Source organism: Carlito syrichta, unplaced genomic scaffold (genome assembly GCF_000164805.1).
Source record: "Carlito syrichta isolate Samal-C Ts95f unplaced genomic scaffold, Tarsius_syrichta-2.0.1 Scaffold145391, whole genome shotgun sequence".
In the NCBI taxonomy this organism is placed as follows: domain Eukaryota; kingdom Metazoa; phylum Chordata; class Mammalia; order Primates; family Tarsiidae; genus Carlito; species Carlito syrichta.
The window spans coordinates 67,097-85,616 of NW_007089487.1; the positions used below are offsets into that span (position 1 = coordinate 67,097).

The window sequence follows — 18,520 nt, forward strand, 5'->3', positions numbered from 1 at the left end:
CCAGGACACCTCACCCCAGAGAATGACCTGGGCCCCTCGGTATTCCACAGTGCCCAGTGGGAGAAACAGTTACTGATGCAGGAGTTTTCTGCGTATTAACTCATTTCTCACAATGCTGCAAGGTGGGTATTCTTATCATCTTTTTTCCAGATGGAGAACCTGAGCAAAGCTCTTTACTTGAAGGCGCAGTTAGTGACTGTGGAGCTGCCCCTCGGACGGGTGCAGGCTTGTCTGTGCTGCTGTGTCATGCCGCCTCTCCTGGCCAAGGAGGAAGGGAGGCGTTTGGGGGAGGGAGAAGGGCTGAAGGGCGGGGCCCACGCAGTGATGGGGACACCAGGGAGGGGTCTGGACGATCAAGACCCCGAGCTCCAGTCTCGCTCCACCCGTGGGAGTGGCCGAGGCCACTGAGGGTGTGGAGGGGAAGAGGCCCAGGGGCAGAGGGGCAGCAGCAGCCAGAGAGCTGGGAGAAAAGCTAAGGGACAGGGCACTCCCCACCAGAGGGCATCGCCCCCTCAGCCCGCCTGCAGTTGGGGTACATGTGGGCGCCTCCCATCTTGCAGCAGAGTTCTTGCCACCAGAAAATTGGCGAAGGCAGTGACATCCGTGGGGCCCCTGCTCCTCTCCCACCTGAAGCTGCAGGGGCTGGAATGACAGCTCTGTCATCACCAGGGACCCAGCCTCCTTCTGTCTCATTGCTATGCCATCCTCATCATGTGACTTCTGCCTCCAGGCTCAAGATGGCTGCAGTGCTCCAGCTGTCATGTCTGCATTCCAGCCCGCACCATGAAAATTTCCCCATGTGTACAATGGGGGTTACGCTTACCTTAAAAAGATTGTCAAAAAAGAGGAGATGGGACAGGAGACGTGTCTAGTGTGGAACCTGCAGTGATTACCTCCTGGAGGAGCTGGATAGGACCGAGGTTCACCTTGTTTGTGAAGTGCCTGAAGCCTTGGGCCCTCTGAGGCTCGTTCTGTCTCCCTGGGTGGTCATCACGGGGAGGTGGGGGGGCCACATCATGTCATGAGGTTCCTCACCAGCCTCTTGGGCCCCAAGGCAGGAAGACCTGGGCCTTTCACCCTAGGGCCCTCCCATCCCATGCCGGGCCTGGCTCTCTGAGGGGGTGGGCTGGCAGGGGATGCGGGGAGGCAGCTGTGCTGCGTATAAGGCCTGGCACTTGCCTGATTTGGCTCGGGGGCTTCAGGGGAGAGAGCTTGGCGCAAGAACGTTCTGGAACTGTGACCCACTAGAGGGCGGGGCTCGTGGATTCCCACTGGATGCTCAGCCTGGCAGCAGTCAGCACAGAGTTGGGATAGTTGAGTCCTGGGAGTTCCCAGGACAGACCATAACATTTGAGGGACCCCAGCACAAAATAAAAACACGGGCCCGTTGTTCAAAAATTTAAGATATGTCTGCTGTGGTGGCCCATGCCTGTAATCCTAGCACTTTGGGAGGCCGAGGCAGGAGGATCGCCTGAGGCCAGGAGTTCGAAACTAGCCTGGGCAACGTAGTAAGACCTCATCTTTCCAAAAAAAAAAAATTAGCTGGGCATGAGGGTGCACGTCTGTAGTCCCAGTTACTCGGGAGGCTGAGGCAGGAGGATCACCCGAGCCCTGGAGTTTGACTGCAGTGAGCTATGATCACACCATTGCACTCTAGCCTGGGTGACAGAGTGAGATCCTGTCTCAGGAAAAAGAAAGAACTCATGACAGTGACAGCAGATCATTAAACCAAGCACAGGCCCAGGGAGGTAAGTGATAGGTGATTCTAGTATCACCTGGGACCCCGGCCCCTCTACGCGGGACAGAGGATCTGGCTGGCACCTGAGAAACAGACTTAGGGACAGCTGACTGGGAACCGTGTCAGCCTCTCTGGGGCATCCTCCAGCTACAAGCCCTTCCTGGCTCCTGAGCCCTTCACTCTCCTCTGCAGGATTTCTTCAGAGTCCTGTAAGTCCCAGAATCACAGTCCCCTGAGAAGGGATAGTGACAGTTCTGTGATTCCTGACCCCCACCCTAATCTCACTGGACTCTGTGGATGGGGCCCAGGAATGGGCTGTTTTCACACAAGCTTTTGCCTGGGTTCTCCAGGATTCTGAAGCTGGGACTGATTACTGAACTGAACAAATCCCAAGAACCACCAGTGGCGCGTGTCTGCAACTGGCATGTCTGTTTCCTGTGCCACATCTGGATGTGTCTCGTCTGTTTGCAGATATAAGCAGGAGACGTTGACCATCCGGGGCAAAGAACTGCTTTCGTGCCACCACTGGCTCAGGCTGGCCTTGAGAGGAAGCTTGGGGTGCTGGTTCCTTCTGGAAGGCACTAGAGCTTCCCAGGAGCCTGCGGGCTAGGTCAGAGGGCACCCCTGCCTTCCGAGGCTGGTGTCCCAGGGCAGGGGGCGCTGGTGCTCCAACGGCACCGTGGGGAAGGGGCTGGGGGTGGACAGCGACCCCAGCAATGGGCGTGTGCTCAGCGTGTGCTATGAAAACCGGACGGGTCAAGGTGCTCGAGACTTCCCGCCATTCCTGTCCCTCCCACGGGTCCTCCAAAAGACGGGACGGAGTGTAAGGCAGAAACCAGTTGTATTGGTTACCACAGTGGGAGAAGCTGGGTCGTTACAATCCGCGGCCCGGGAGCTCACACGCCTCCCAGAGAGGAGGCCGATATTTTAAAGACATTCTTTGTGTCTGATTTCATCTACGTTTTGAACTACAAGACCAGACAGACATCGTGATGATTACGGACTCTTTCTAAAATGAGTGCGTGTCCCCTCCTCCGCCCCCTCCGTGGACGCGGGGCGAGGCGTGCAGGGCGCCTGACTGCCACGAGGTCTGGCTTTGAAAGGCCATGTGAGTTTACATAAGTACCTTCTGCGTGAACGAGAACAACATATCTGGGTCAGAATATACTGCAATATACACATTCATAAGAAACATTCTAATAACAATTAGAGCACAAAACTATTGGTATAAACATTTTTCCAAAAAGAGAAACTATTGCATTTCATTAGACGGTGCGTCCCATCCCGAGCTTTGTCCTTTGCAGCTGGCTTTGGGACAGAACTCAGTGCAATGGCTACACTTTCAATAGGGACACATTTGGAGCGTCTGAAGTTCAGGGGTTCAAAAGTCCTGGGTATTTGTCCCCGGGGAAGAGTTTTGACTTTGAAGAGGTCTAGGTGGGACTCGGGTGGGAGTGCTCCAGGATGAACTCAGAGGGGGTGTTCTGGAAGACTCCGTGGAGCGGGACACAGGCACTGCTGTTTGGACGAGGACACTTGGGGTGGCTGCCTCTGGAGTCACGGCTGTCACACTGACCCCGTGAACAAACGCGATCGAGAGCCAGCAGTCTGGCAGGTTGTTGACTGTGAACTTGGCCAGAAGCCCAGATTCTGCCGTTGCTGGGGACACTTGTGGCTTGGGTTTTCTCAGATGCTGCTGTGTCTTGGACAAATGGCCCGCCCCATGGCTTGGACTGGTGCAGCCTGCAGATCCCGCCAGGACAAAGCGATTGTCAGCTGCTTCGGGAGAGCCCTGTGGCGTCTGGAGATCGGACTCTTGTGGGGACGGCCAGTCTCACTGCCTCATCAGGCAGGATGCTGAGAATGGTCTGTCCCTAGAGGTCACAAGGCACAGTGCTGAGATGGTCCCTTCCCGCCATAGGTACCAGGGCTAGGGCACTCCGCTTTCCACGCATGAGTGGCTTCCAGGGACGCCTGTGAGCTCTGCACTTGCCCAGCACAGGACGAGGCGAGGAGAGGTTGTCCCTTCTTCCCGGGCTCTGCCAGCGCTATTTTAAAAACTCGCGGTGAAAACGGGCACCAGCTGCAGGAGGTGCAACACCCTACGCCCAGGCCTGTGGCTCTTGAAGGGATTTGGGCCAAAGTCCAGGATCGCAGCGGAGGTGGGTTCATCCCCAACAAGGAATAGGCGGCGGTGCAGCCCTGGTGGCAGCTGGGGCCCTCAGGAAGCCCAGGACATGGCCACGAGGTGGGGGAAAGCCCGATGCGAACCTCTGCGGCCTCAACAGCCACTTTTCTTCTTGAGCAAAATCTCGTCCTTTTACGGACACTGAACCCCCTTGAGTCAGAGTAAACATCGCATCATCTGAGAGGCACGAAGGCGGTGGAGCCGGTCAAGTCCAGGTTCCCAGGGCGGCCAGGCGAGTCTTCCGGAACCTCGCGGAAGGCGCCCGCCGGCCGCTAGATGCCCTGCAGGGCGTGGTTGGGGTCGCTGCGCTCCCGCTTCACCAGGGGCTCGCCCAGGCCGCGGGCGTCTGCGTCGGCCTCGCCGCTGTGGTGCTCGTCACTGATGCCATCTGCAGGGCCGGGTCAGCGTCCGTCGGGAGGGGGAGAGAGGCACGTTCAGGGCTGCACAGGCGCGGACAGGCCGGGGCACAGGGACACGTGGCAGCCTGTGCACCCTGCCTCGGCCTCCGGCCGGGCTGACCTGTCCTCAGCCCCCAGGTTGGGCATTAAGGGAGCTTCTGATCTGTGACCTCCCTTGGCCAGTGCTGATGGGCCTGCCCATGCCCCCACAGGGCTGGGACCTCTGGGGTCCCCTTGGCGGCTGGTCCTCCCACCCCCGTGGGATGGGGAATTGGCCCAAGGGCCCCTCTGGTCTGCCGGTCCCACTCTCCCACTGGCTGTGGGTGCAGGAGGTCTGGGCCACCCCGTCCAGGAGGTACCTGGGGGCAGGTGCGCACCAGGAGGGTTGAGCTCTGAGCCATAGCCCCACTGGTCCTCAGGAGCATCACAGGGACACACACCCACTGCCAAGTTGACACCTGCCATCTGGATGCCAGTTCCCAGGCCCCCAATGCCCCCCCGGGGGCCGCCCAGATTTCCACCTGCTTATCGAACGAGGGGGTGGCCAGGCCAGGGCTGGGAGCACCAACCCCTGGGAGGGTCTTGGCGGGAAACCCGTGGACACACCCACCTTTGTTGATCAGCGTCAGCGACAGGGAGGTGAGATTGTTGAACTGAAAGGGAAGCCCAGAGTCAGGGGTATCCACAGAGAGAGACAGTGACTATTGCAGAAGTGTGCAGGACACCCCCCCATTCATCATGGGCTCGTGGTGCACTCAAACTTCAACCAGCATCCTCTCAGCTCTTCCTCCAGCCTGCCCACGCAGCCCCGCAGGCCCACAGCCATCACGAGGAACTGAGGACAGGCGTGCACCCAGAGATGGGTATGCCCGTGTCCATGCCGCTTCTGTTTAGCCAGAAGGCAGAAGCAAACCAAGCATCCGGCGAGAGAGGACGGATCGAGACAGCATGGCCTGTCCACACGTGGAACGTGACTCAGCCGTGAAAAGGAAGCAGGCTCTGACACAGGCCATGCGGGTGGACCTTGAGCGTGTCATGCTCAGTGAGAGACCCAGACACAAAGGGACACACGGCATGTGATTTCATTTCTATGACATCCAGAACAGGCCAATCCAAAGAGACAGCACATGGGCTCCTGGGGCAGGGGGAGGAGATGGGAGTGACTGCTGATGGGGACGTGATTTCCGATTGGGGAGATGGAATATTCTGGAAGTGGACAATGGTCATGGTGCACATTGTGAATGCGCGAAGTGTCCCTGAACGGTGTTCTTTAAAGGGGTACATCTTATGCTCTATGTCTTTTGTCACAATAAAAACCCCATGAAGGGCAGAGCAGCAGAATGTGCAGGAGTTTCCTCTCCGGCCGCCTGCGGTCCCCACCTCACAGCGCTGCCCTTCCCTGCAGGCCCAGTGTCCCGGGGTTCCCGCAGCAGGAGAGCCTTACCTCCCCCATCACGGCGATCGGCGTCTCTCCGGTGGCCTCGGCCACGCGGTGCTCCACCAGGTAGAACATGTACTCGTCGTAGAGCAGCCGGATGAGGTGGAACGAGCCGAAGCTGGCGGCGCTGCGCAGGGTCAAGTCCCGGATCACCATGGAGCTGCGACAGACAGAGGCCCGGAGACCTTCAGGGAGGACGCAGCCGGAGGCTGCCGGCCAACATCGAGACAGCGACGTCTCCCCACTCCCTGCTCATCGGGGAACCCAGACGACGCCCGAGCGGTCCTTGGATCTGCCCTGCCAAGACCACCTTGAGTCCAGCATGAAGGATGGGTGGGGACAGGGCTGCCGGCTCAGTCCCAGAGGCCACGTGGAGGCAGGAGGGGAAGCCGGGGCAGGCGGCTGTCACGCAAGAGGCCCCGTGAAGACACGTGTGACTGTTTCCAGCACTAGCACTGGAGACAGGGTCTTGGCTCAAAAGGCTTTTCAGGGACCTGGTGACTCAATCAGGGCAGACGCGGCAGCTGGTTCCTGTCTCCCCAGCAGGGTGCCTGCCTCGCCCCTGGCATCCCTACCACCCATCACTCCTCAGCCAGCAGTTTGGGGCACTTGAAAACGAGACAGACGTCCAGGGTGCTTTCGTCTCTCAGCTAAACCAGGGGTTTTGCAAACTACGGCTCAGACCCACGCCACACCCTGCTCTCTGCCTGCGTGCCAAGAAGGGCTTTCAGATTGGAAAATGGCTGGGAAGAGTCAAAAGAATTCTATTTGGTGACATGTGAAAATTACAGAAATTCACATTCCACATCCACGTGGAGCGTTTCTCTGGCACACGCTGTGCCCATTACTGTAGGTGTGGGTTTCTCTACCATGTCTGCAAACACTATACGGTCCTTCCAGAAAGGGCGATCCCTGACCTACGGGAATTACATAACGAGATACCTGGTAAAAAGCTGGCCTACAGCACACCTGCCATGCAGCCCCAACACCCTGTCTCACAGTGAAAGCCCTCAAGCTCCCTGCTAGGCCGAATCAGAACTGCAGCAACAGAAGGAACAGGAAGGGCTGAGAAAAGCAGAGAGACCCCCACAAGCACTACAGCTGTCTATGCCTCGGTATCAGCACAGCTGCAAACTCATGACCCCTCCTGCTCCCCCAGCCCACCCAGCTCAGCTCCCAAGACTCCTTCCCTGAGACAGGGTCCTGGTGTTCTGCACCCCTATTCCTACAGTCCAAAGTGTTTCCAGAACACCGTCTGTGGTTACCGCATATGTCCCAGCTGCCGATGGGCCTGTAGCTCCCTGAAGTTTTATAGCAACCAAGTCAAGTGGCACCGAGTCCTCATGAGCAGCACGCCCTGCCCTTCCACTCGGAGCCGCGTTCCTCTCACAGGCAGAGGTCTCAGTTGGGCTCACTCCTGCTCTCGGTCCTTCCTGTCACACGACATTCCCTGCTGCTTTTCCTCCCATCACTACCTCAACGATTCTGTTACGTGGCAGGGACGATATGAAGTCCACAGCTGGGCTACACGGTCTACAGGGCATATCGTTCCTCTCAATCCATCACTCAGTCAGCCAACATTTAGGGACTCGGGATAGGGCAGTGAATGGGTGTGATGTTCCAGCTCTCGGGAAACATGCTTGACCATGGAGGAGCAGACAGACGACAAGGTGAAAGGTGTCAGCACCAGGAGGAAAGCAGGGCTTGGGGGATAGAACCAGCTGTTTTCTTTAGGAAGGTCTTGGAGGGTTTTTCTGAGGATGATGGAGCCCTGTGGCTGTCTAGGGAAGGCTGTCCAAGGCGGGGAGGGGGTATGCGGAAGTCCTGCAACAAAGCCAGGACTGAGTGAGAGGAGCCGAGAACAGGGAGGTGCTGGCTGGCTAGCTGAGCGGCCAGCAAACTTGTTTTCCTGAGTGCCGGACGGTGAACACGTGGTTTTGTGGCCAAGTTACACTTTTCTGTTTGCAACAACCTACTCTGCGGCTGATCTGTGCATGAATGGGTGTGGCTGAAGTTCCAATAAAACTTTATTTGCACAACCAGGGGGAACGATTTGGCCCTCTGGCTGTGGCTCGCACATGGGATGGACCATACGGGGCCTGTCAGCCACACGACAGCTTATTGCTTTCCGGGCAGTAATAACTACCTCTTAAAAAAAACCACACGCTTTTTCATGTATTTATCTCTGAGTGAGACCATAACTTTCCCACAGAACTGCAGGAGCCATGTCAGTAGGCTCAGGCCTTTCTCGGGTATCCCTCCCTGGGCACCCCTGCCTAGTCAGCATGGGAAGAGTTTCCCTTCAGAGACCCGAGGACACTGCCTGACCCTCTAGGCTTTTGCTCTGTCACTCAGAAGTCTGACGCCGTTCCAAGTCCCAGCCTGTTGTTTCCTTTCTGGAAGATTTTACTACTGTGTCAGCTTGTTCTGAAATCTCTGGGGAGTGTCTTCTCATTGCACTGTGCTGGGGCCTTGGCAGCTTTTGTAATTTGGAGACTTGTGCTCTTCGGTTGAGGTAGCTTTTGTTTTTTAGAGACAGGGTCTTGCTCTGTCACCCAGGGTGGGGCTCAGTGGTGCAGTCATAAATGCAGCCTCAGCCTCCTGGTCTCAAGTGATTCTTCTGTCTTGGCCTGCTGAGTAGTGGGGCTGCAGGCACGCACCACCATGCCTAGCTAATTCTTAAAATTTTTGGGAGAGATGGGGTCTCGCTATGTCGCCCAGGCCGATCTCAAACTCTGGGCTTCAATCCTCCTGGGTCAGCCTCCCAAAGCGCTGGGATTAAAGGCAGGAGCCACTTCCTCGGGCAGGCTTGAGCCTTTTAAGAGCTTCTCTGACTGTCGCTTGAGTGAGACTCGCTAGGGAGCAGGAATAAACGCGTGCTGCAGCTGCTGATCTTCTCCTGAAGTCCCTGCCGTCGACTTTGTCCGGGGACGCGTGCCGCTTTGTTCTGGACCTGCCCCTGGGCGCCCCCCGCCAGGAGGGAGGCCCACATTTCAAGCACTGTTTTCAGGGGTTTGGCCACTGCCCCAGCCCTACGGAGCCCCGTTTTTCTCTAAGCTCAGAGCAGCCCCCAGAAGTTTCTCTTGGAGACTCAGCACGACCTACCTGTAAAAGGACCACTTCAGCAGGAACTGGCGGGCGGCTTTGGGGAAGCTGGGGCTGCCGGCGTGCTGCTTCAGGACCTGGGTGACCACGCTGTCCAGCCAGCTGGCCCACTGGTCCAGCGAGCTCTGCTGCTGCAGGGTCAGCTTGAAGTCCTGCTCCAGCCTCTGCACCATGCTCTCCTCACACTGGCACACCCACGAGGCCTGCTCCTGTGGGGTCAGAGGCTGGCGTCAGCACCGCTGTGCCCGCCGCAGGCCCTGTCATGCCATGCCACGCCACGCCATGCAGCTCCCAGACCCAGGGGCTCTGGGTGGGACGTTGGGCCGCGTGTGAGTCTTCTCATCTTTGGTCTTGACAGCTGCAAGCTAGGCAGGCCCAGTCCAGTCCATAGGAGCCAGAGAGGGGACCTGCCAGCTTTTGGGCATTCACTGCCAGGTCTTCTGGATCCAAGTCCACGCCATGTCGTGTCTTTGCTTTGTTTTACTTTGAAGGGCTCAACTCTCCTAGATATGTGTGTGTGTGTACGTGTGTGTACGTATCTAATGATAAACACAGGGCCTGAAATGCAATGGACTCTGTAAGCCCTGGGGGACACAGCCAGGACAGTGGCCAAGGGAGGACGGGTGGGGATAAATGTGCCCGATCCCAGCAGCTGGGAGCCTTTGTAAGGAGAAGGCCAGGGGACCTGAGAAAGCGTGGAATAGAGGCGCTGTGCGCGGTGGGTGGGCTTTGCCCTGGGATCCGCTTCATGGGCCTGGCATGGGGCAGGTGCCAGGCTTTGTTGTGGGTTTGCTGGTTTTTCTAGGGGGTGGGAAGTGGTCTAGGGGGCCAGGGCCACGCAGACGTGGCCTCTGCTCTTCAGCTCAGGGCCCCGAGCCCTGCCTGCACCGGAGAAAGTCACCTGCACGTTGGCGAAGTCCACGCGGTTGAGGTCGCTGAGCATCTGGTTGATCTGGGACGTGTTTTGAAGCACTGCCCGGGCCGCCTGAGCGAGGTGGTTGAGGGACGTGTATCTCCGCAGAGTCTGGGCAAAGGCACTGACGACGCCGACCTGTAACGAGGCCTCGGTGAGCAGGTGGCACGCGGGGAGACCTGTTCTGCTCTGCTCCTTGCAGGCGTGCGTGGGTTCAGGGCCAATGTGGGAAGGAGGGATAGAAAGGGTAACTTCAGTGGGGAAGAGGCACCCACCCTCCAACATTCTTTAAATTTTTTTATTTATTATGAAGGTGTGGGGTACACTTCAGGGTTAGATATACAAACATCGATCATGCGGGTACCCTTGTTGATGAGGTATGCCCCTTCCTCCCCTAGCAGTTTCCCTCAACTGCCAATCCCACCCTCCCTCCCCCGACAGTTTTCCACTACTGCCAATCGCTTTCTAAAATTTTTTTTTTAATTTAGATACAGAGTCTCCACCTGTCTCCTAGGCTGGAGTGCAGTGGCATGATCATAGCTCACTGCAGCCTCAAACTCCTAAGCTCAGTGACCCTTCCACTTCAGCCTCCTAAGTAGCTCAGACTGTAAGCACACACCACCATGCCTGGCTCGTGTTGTGATTGATTGTAGAGACAAGGTTTCGCCATGTGGGCCAGACTAGTCTCGAACTCCTGGCCTGAAGTGATCCTCCTGCCTCAGCCTCCCAAAGTGCTGGGATGACAGGCATGAGCCACCGCACCTGGCCAACTCCCTGCCATTCTTAAAGTCCCCGAGAGTAAGAATCGGTGAAGGATCAAGGTCTTGTCAGTACTTGCTTCACGTGGCGTCCCTATCATGCCTGCCGCCCTGGTGGGTTAAAATTCACGACAGCGTCCTCATTCATGCTCCTACTTCCAGAATTCCTTTGGCTCCCTGGAGTGTCAGTTGAAAATACAGATTCTTGGGCCCTCCTGGGTCAGAGTGTTGGGGTGTGGCCTGGGAAACTGAATTTTTAGCAACTCCTTAGGCAGTGCGCTTGCACACTAAGGGTTGAGGATCACCGACTCACAGATCCATTCCGAAGCTAGGTGGTAGACCAGATGCCCTGAAGCTGTTTCATCTGTACTTGGTAGCTTGTTAAGAAATGCTCGTGAGAACGTAATCATTCTCTGTCCCACGTGCAGGCCAAGACTCTATCTTTAACTTCTGATTTGTGGTTAGGATCATAATAAAAAGGGTCACAGCAAGAAGGCTAAATTCCCCTCCCAGGCTGAGTGCAGGACACTCCACCTGTTCTGAACGACCCATTGACTCAGATCTATGATGCCAAGTAACGTCTGTCTCGCCCCCTCCTGCCAGCACCTGTTCCCCATCACCGGCATCCTGAGACTTCCTGAAGGGACTGCGGGCCCTCGTGACTCAGAGGAAGCACTTCTCTGCGGCAGAGCAGTCCCCATGCTCCCCTGGGGCGGGGAAGGGCCCCTCCTCTGCCCACTCCAGGCTCCCTCGGCTGTGCTGGGGGAAGGGCAGAAGCCACCCCCGTTACCTTGGTCTGGATGACCTGCTGCGGGAAGTCGCTCATGGCATTTGTCAACCAGCCTTCCAGGCTCTTGGCAAAGTTACGGATCGCCTGTGTCAGGGTGCCTGGGAGAGACAGACCACGGCCTCACCAAGGAGGAAGGCAGTGTCTTGTCCTTCAGAGTCAGCACTCCGGGTGAGAGGCAGTGCTGCTTCCATGGAAAGGACCCCCCCCAGGGAGCAAGCAGCAGAAGAAGGAACCAAGCGGTGAAGCCAGAGGTTGGGGTGGCGGCAGCCCGGGGCTAGGTATCACCACCTGAGGCCTGACAGTGGCTCTCTCTGGGGTGATCCTGCCCCCGGGGGGCACTGGCCAGGTCTGAGGACATTCGTGATTGTCACAACTGGGAGGGGAGGGTACTCCTGGTATGGAGAAGTGGAGGCAGGGAGGCTGCTTCGCACCCTGAAGTGCCCAAGATGGCCCTACCCCAGACAGCGATCCGGCCCCGAGTGTTCACGGTAACCCTGACACACACACACACGTAAATATCTCCTCCCAACTTCCAAATTTATTTTGAGATGACTTACAATAGGAAACAAATAATAAGACTGTTTTAAAAAACTCAAGAAAACGAAAAAGGAAACCCTTTCCAAGCTCCCACCGTGATCTAGAGACAATCTGGGTGCTACCCTGAGCGGTTTTCAGCCAGCGAGGCCAACGGGAAATGCAATACTTGGCTGTTTCCCTCTGGCCAAAAGGAGCGCACGTTCACTGGGAAAGACCCAGATCTGCTGAGAATTTACAGCCCCAAGTGTGTAGTGACCAGCGGCTCGGTGTGGCCCACAGTGCCCACACGGGGTCTTAGTGGGAGAGGTCTCCGTGGCCAGCTTCCTTGTCCACTCTGAGAGCTGCAGGAGCCTGGCCCGGGCCTGGCCCAAGGGTTCCCTGTGGAAGCCAAGTCCATCCTGTACACATTTGGGCTTGTCTCCTTTGTCACCGTGGCCTGTCACTCTGACCCAACCCCCAAGACCTGTGGGGACATCACAGAGCACAGAAGTACCGGGGAGTAAATGTCTCCCCAAATCTCAGGGTGCTGGACAGCAGGGTCTGAGGGAGCTGGGCCCCGCGAGGTCTGGCTGGGGGTGAAAGGTCGGGCTGCAGGCGCAGAGGGCCACGATTCCGGCTTCATGCCCCTCCTACAGGGCGGGGCTTATAGGGAAGCTGGAATGGGGCAACTGGTGGCTGTCCTTAGGACCAGGGTGGGCAGCAACCCCATATGACCTTGGACCATGACCTCCCACAGCAATGGCAGCTCCCAGAGGCCGGCTTGCGTACCCCTCAATGAAACTAGATGCACTGAATCTAACCAGACCCGTTCTCAGCTGGTTCTGATCGTGGGCAGGGTTCACAGTGGCCATGGTCTGTGACCCTCCCCTCAGGACAGAAACAAGGACAAATACGAGTGGCAGAGGAAGCCCGTTCCCGAAACGCCTGCCGGCTGCTCTCGCTCGGGGTTCTTTGTGGAGGGGATGGCGCCAGCGGCTGAGGATGTGCAGGCCAGGAAAGGACAGGGGCAAGGGGGAGACGGTGACAGGCCCACGCAGGGAGGGGTTGGCTTACTGGGGACCGGTCTCAACACGTCGGGAATGAGAATCTCCACCAGCGCCTGGTAGAGGACGTGGTCGCAGCTTCTCATCCACTGGAGGATGGGGTCGTATTTGCACAGAGAGATGAGCTTGTCCTTGGGGAGGACAGCGCCTTCCGAGTCCTCGTCGCTGTGGAGGGATGGGGCCAGGTGAGCACGGCCTAGCGTGGGAATGACCAGAGCCTGGCTGCAGGACCCGGCTGGCCACAGAGGAGGGGGACAGTGGCTGTGGGTCGTGCTGCCTGTCCCCGAGCACTGACCCACCCCCACCCACGCTGCTCCCAGGGCTTCTGCAGTCCCCCTGGGACCCATGTGTCCCCTCCCCTGCCAGTGGCCAACGTGATGTGTCTCACTGTGGCCATGAGTCGAGGCTGCTTGTACTTGGGACCACATCGTGGCCACCTTTAAAATCCTCCATGTCCAGAGGGTCTGACCTAAAAGGGCCACGTGAGGGCCACGTGGCCACGTGAACTGCAGATCAACCCTACGGAACCCGAGAACTATAGGGACGCGAGGAGGGGCCGAGCCCTGACTGACACGTTAGATTTTGGGTCGCCTGGGGGTTCAGCCTTGGGGCCTGTGAACTGAGCCGGGGCATGACAGTCGTGGCCTGGCATGGCGATGGGCGGTCACCTGGCAGGCAGGGAGGTGGGGCCGTCACTGGAGGAGGCCTTGGCGTTCCAGAAGGAGAGCCACAGCTTCTCGATGTAGTGGAACTGGAGGTTCATCACGACATCGAGGGTTGCCTGGGAACGAAAGTGACCGGTGAGGCCCGATGTGGGCCTGTCACGTGGCCTCAGAGCATGCCGGGCAGGCAGCTGTGGCCTGGGCTGCAGCGGGGTCTTCTGAGACCCCGAGAAGCCACAAGGGAGGAGAGAGGTAAGTGACACAAACGGGAGGAAGGGACGCGTGGCGAGCCCCCGGGGGCTCCTATTATCTTGGTGTGGCCTGGGGACACCCAGGGATGCCTGCGCGTGCCTGCGGGGTCTGAGGAAGGGAGGGGAGGGAGGGAGCTGCCGCTGGGCTCGGGGTGTCACCTCGCAGTGCCGTCGGTATGCGTGCTGCAGGGTCTTGATGTCGTGCAGCGTGATGCTCTCTTGCAGCAAGACGCTGCCCAGGTCAGGCGCCGGGAACTCCGGGAACACATGGGAGACATCTGGGGAGGAACCCAGGGCGTCAGGAACAAGGGCTCTGAGTTCAATGGGACGGTGAGCAACCTTGAGACCCAAGCACCAAGGGGCCCTGGAAACTGACATGCCGGCTATCCATGCGGTCTGGAGTGCGTAGGACTCAGTTTCATCAGGGGGACAGTCGTCATAACCCGGGGCATTAAGTGTGCAGACACAAATGAAGCCCCAGCCCTGGCACAAAGCGAGTGCTCACAGCCACGTTCTCGGCGCCACTGTGGCACCCACGAGCAGCCTGGGCAGCGCATCCGGGGAGGTGGCCAGCCTCAGTGTCAGGGACTTCGGGGAGACAGGCCCGACCCTGCCTCAGGCTCTGCAGAAGACTCAAGAAGGGTTCTGTCTGGGCTCAAAACCTTCAGGAAAGCCACATGGAAGCCTCCTGGATCACGACACGGACATCACTGAGCCTTCCCTGAGTGACCATAGGACAGGCTCTGAGTTAGGGAGCCCTCTCAGAGATGGTGCTGCAGTTGGGCCAGCTGGGGAGGGATGCTGTCCCCTGAGAGGCCCCCAGGGAACAAGCTGAGGTTGCCTTGTGTCAGGGAACTGAAAGCTCCCTCCAAGCTCCAGGTAAAAAGCAAGGGTCTCAGCGCTGTGGCTCACGCCTGTAATCCCAGGGCTTGGGGAGGCTGAGGCGGGAGGACTGCTTGAGGCCAGGAATTCAAGACCAGCCTGGACAACATAGTAAGACTCTGTCTCTGGAGAAAAATTTAAAAATTAGCCTGGCGTGATGGCGGGTGCCTGTGGTCCCTGCTACTTAGGCTGGAGTAGGAGGATCACTTGAGCCCAGGAGGTTGAGGCTGCAGGGGGCTGTGATGGCACCACTGCTCTCCAGCGTGGGTGACAGAGCGAGACCCTGTTTCTAAAAAAATAAAAGACAAAGCCCAGAATAGCAGGCAACTCTTGCTGTACCTATGAGCAGATGGACTATAAAAGACAGCATCTAGTATTCTTTCTGATGGTTATTTCATTTCATTCACTCATTTTTCGGACGGTCACTTTGTGTATTCATTTTTTGGCATATGCTAATTATTCTATGATCTCAGGGACACCAGGAAGAAGGTTTATCTAGAAGTTTCTGTTTGATGGATCGGTTGTCACACGGGAAACTTTTTGTTTTGAGTTGGAGTCTCACTCTGTTGCCCAGGATGGAGTGCAGTGGCACCCTCACGGACACCACAGCCTCGACTTGCTGGGCTTTGGTAATCCTTCTGCCTCAGCCTCCCGAGGAGCTAAAACACAAATGCATGCAACCATGCCCAGCTAATTTAATGATTTCTTGTAGAGAAGGGGGGTCTCACCAATTTGCCCAGGCTGGTTTCGAACCCCTGGGCTCAAGCGATCCTCTCACCTCGGCCTCCCAAAGTGCTGGGAATACAGGCATGAGCAACTGCTCTGGTAGGAAACTATTGAAAGCAGCCCTTCAAATGCCACTGAAACCCACGAGTGCCCCGAGAGCCAGGGCTGGCGCTGCTCACCAATGTACTGCTGGTGGTGCTGGCTCTGTGCGGCCATGGCCTGCTCGGGCGTGCTGTGTAGGCTGCTGTGGGAGCCACTGTCCCCAAGGCTGTCCGTCTTCTGGGCTGGCCGGTACCTGGGCAGGGGACACACGTGATTTCATGAGGCCTGAGCACTGCCGGGGGTAGGCCCGAGAAGCGGGGGGCTGTGCTGAGATCAGCTATGTGTGTGTGCTTTTTACAAGGTGTGGTCCGATACACGTGTCACAAAATTCACCATCTTATCTATGTTAAGTGCACAGCGCAGGCATGAAGCACATTCTCGTTCTTGCACAACTATCACCACCATCACCTCCAGAACTTTCTCATCTTCCCAAACGGAAGCTCTGTCCCCAGGGAACACTCACTCCCCGTCACCTCCCCAGCCCCTGGCACCCCCCATGCCCCTTGCTGTGGATCTGATGACTCCAGGGACCTCCTAGGAGCAAGATCATACGGTCTTTTGTGTCTGGCTTATTTCACTGAGCAAAATGTCTTCAAGGTCCATCCATGCTGGAACCTGTGTCAGAGCCTCCTTTACAAAGGCTGAATCATATTCTACTGTATGGATGGACCACATTTTGCTGATGGATACTTGGGGTGTGTGTGAGTGTGTGCATGTGAGTGTGTGTGTGTGTGTGTGTTTTCCCCCTAATGTTTCTGTCTTAAAAGACACAAAAATTCTTTGCACGGAATCACAAGCATCTTACTATAGTGCAATCCCAAAGGAGGTTCTGGGACTGTGTTTTGTCCCTGAGCCAGAGAACAGGAGACCCCTGTCTAGGCAGCCAGCTGAGGAATGTTGATAGAGGGAGGGCGTCCCCAGATGTGCCCTCCTTGAAGTCCAGATTTTGTGCGGTGGCAGGGGTGGGAGCTGGCCCTAGATGGGGGCTCCTTTCCTCACAAGAGAAGTGGGCCAGACCTGCTGGGCAGCGGAGAACATGCCGGGGACAGATGTGCCAACTGTCTGGCTCAGGGTGGGCCGTGAGCACCAGACATTCAGGCTGAGGCTGTGGCTTCCAAAAGCAGATGGTGTCATGCCATTCCTGCTCTGGTGTGTGGCTGCTCCTAAAATAACACTCTGCCTGAGTGTGACCCCCAGGTGTTTGCCAGGGGCTAGACGGAACAACAACCACAAACTCTAGAGACAACAGGTACAGGATAAACTCCTGGCTCCATCCTTATCTGTTGGCTTCCAAAGAACATTCTGGAGACGCTTCTGAAACCTCCAGTTTCCATGACTGGCCACTTGGTGAGGTGGGTACTGGGATACTCCGGGCAGCTGCAGTGGGTTTTTGAGCCACACAGATTTGTGAGTGACTGTGCAGCCGGCCAGGTGGCACCTTCCTGGGATGGGGAATGTGACACAGCCCCTGTCCTCCAAGAGCTTGCAGTCTAGCTGTCTAGACTCTGGAGAGGGGGCCAGGGAGAGAGGGGAAGTGGGAGCCAAGGAGAGAGGAAGTGTTCTTTGCCTCTCAGGGGTAGGGGCCATGACATGTGGGCGGAGCCCTAAACCAGGGGTCAGCAAACCACAGCCCAGGGGCCCATTCTGCTGCTTGGTTTTGTAAATAAAGTTTTATTGGCACGTGGCCCTGCCCACTGGTTTCCCAGCTGTCTGTGGCTGTTTTCAAGATGCAGCAGAGTTGAACTGTTGCAATAGAAATTGTCCAGCTTGCGGAGGCTGAGACACTTGCTCTCTGGCAATAGAGTGACTTGCCAACCCTCTATCTTAGATGATGAGGAGGTTTGTGACAGACGGTGAAGAGGATATACCAGAAAACATCCAGGCCTTTTCAGCCACTGGGTCAAAATGTCAGGAAGAAGTAGTGAGTTAGGTATCTAAGTTTCTTTCTCCTGGCTGCTTGGGTTATTTGTAGTGTTCTCTGCCTTTTTGTTTCTTAAACTTTTTTGAGTCGGGCTCTTACTCTGTCACCCAGGCTGGAGTGCAATGGCATGATCATGGCTCACCACAGCCTCAAACTCCTGGGCTCAAGTGATCCTCCTGTCTCAGACTCCCAAGCAGCTGGGCCCACAGCTGTATACCACCATGCTTGGTGAATCTTGTGACTTTTTTTTTTTTTTGGTAGAGATGAGGACTCACTATGTTGCCCAGGCTGGTCTCAAACTCCTGGGGTCAAGCCATCCTGCCTTGGCCTCCCAGAGTGCTGGGATTACAGGCACGAGCCACCACCCCCGACTTTTTTCCTAAACTTAAAAAATTAAAGATCTGTGATTACAACAGTATGATATTCTGGGAAAGGCAAAACTATGGAAACAGTAAAAGATCAGTGGTTGCGGGGGGAAGAGGAGCATAGGGGATTGTGAGGGCCGGGAAACCACTGTGTCATGATAGTACAGTGGTGGGCGCCTGTCATGACATTGGCCTGAGCCCAGGGAACGTACCCCTGAGAGTGAGTCTTAAGGGAACTGTGGACTCGGGGTGATGGTGACATGTCCATGGAGGCTGATTGTAACCGATACCCTGGCTGTGTGGGGGCGGTGGCGCGTAGGTAGGGGTATGGTGTATGGGAACTCTTCATTTTTTCTAATAAAAGCTCTGAAAACTGAGCAGGACGAGCTCCCTTCACTGGCACCGAGGTGAACACCAGAGCTCTCCCAGGGTGCCAGGGGCTGGGAGCTGATCGAGCATGCGCCGTGGAGCCCCTCCCCATTTGCGTTTTCCCTTTGAGAAGCGCCACTTGCTCCCTGCGTTCTCTATGGATGCCCCGCTCCGCCCCACCCTGCCCCAGCTTCTGCCGGGTCACCCACCTGGGCTTCTGGTGCATGGGCTGCTGTCGCATGGCCATGTACTGCGTGTCCTCCTGCAGCCGGTTCAGGGGGGAGTCTGGCTTCAGGCGGATCCCGTAGTAATGATACTTCGAGTTGCCCCTGGA

At 57.0% G+C, this 18,520-nt stretch overlaps 1 protein-coding gene across 1 annotated transcript in view; it reads right to left on the reverse strand.

Moving 5' to 3' along the window:
- Window positions 1–4,072: 4,072 nt before the first annotated feature.
- RFX2 (regulatory factor X2) overlaps window positions 4,073–18,520 on the reverse strand; it is a 60,643-nt gene continuing 46,195 nt past the window's right edge. The window contains exons 8-18 of the mRNA XM_008050419.2: window positions 18,396–18,515; window positions 15,609–15,724; window positions 13,981–14,099; window positions 13,577–13,689; window positions 12,919–13,073; window positions 11,329–11,426; window positions 9,769–9,918; window positions 8,868–9,076; window positions 5,769–5,922; window positions 4,935–4,977; window positions 4,073–4,314 (exon numbers count right to left, since the gene is read on the reverse strand). Of these exons, the coding sequence (XP_008048610.1) occupies window positions 4,199–4,314; window positions 4,935–4,977; window positions 5,769–5,922; window positions 8,868–9,076; window positions 9,769–9,918; window positions 11,329–11,426; window positions 12,919–13,073; window positions 13,577–13,689; window positions 13,981–14,099; window positions 15,609–15,724; window positions 18,396–18,515 (1,393 nt within the window). The 3' untranslated portion in view covers window positions 4,073–4,198. The remainder of the gene's footprint in view (window positions 4,315–4,934; window positions 4,978–5,768; window positions 5,923–8,867; window positions 9,077–9,768; window positions 9,919–11,328; window positions 11,427–12,918; window positions 13,074–13,576; window positions 13,690–13,980; window positions 14,100–15,608; window positions 15,725–18,395; window positions 18,516–18,520) is intronic.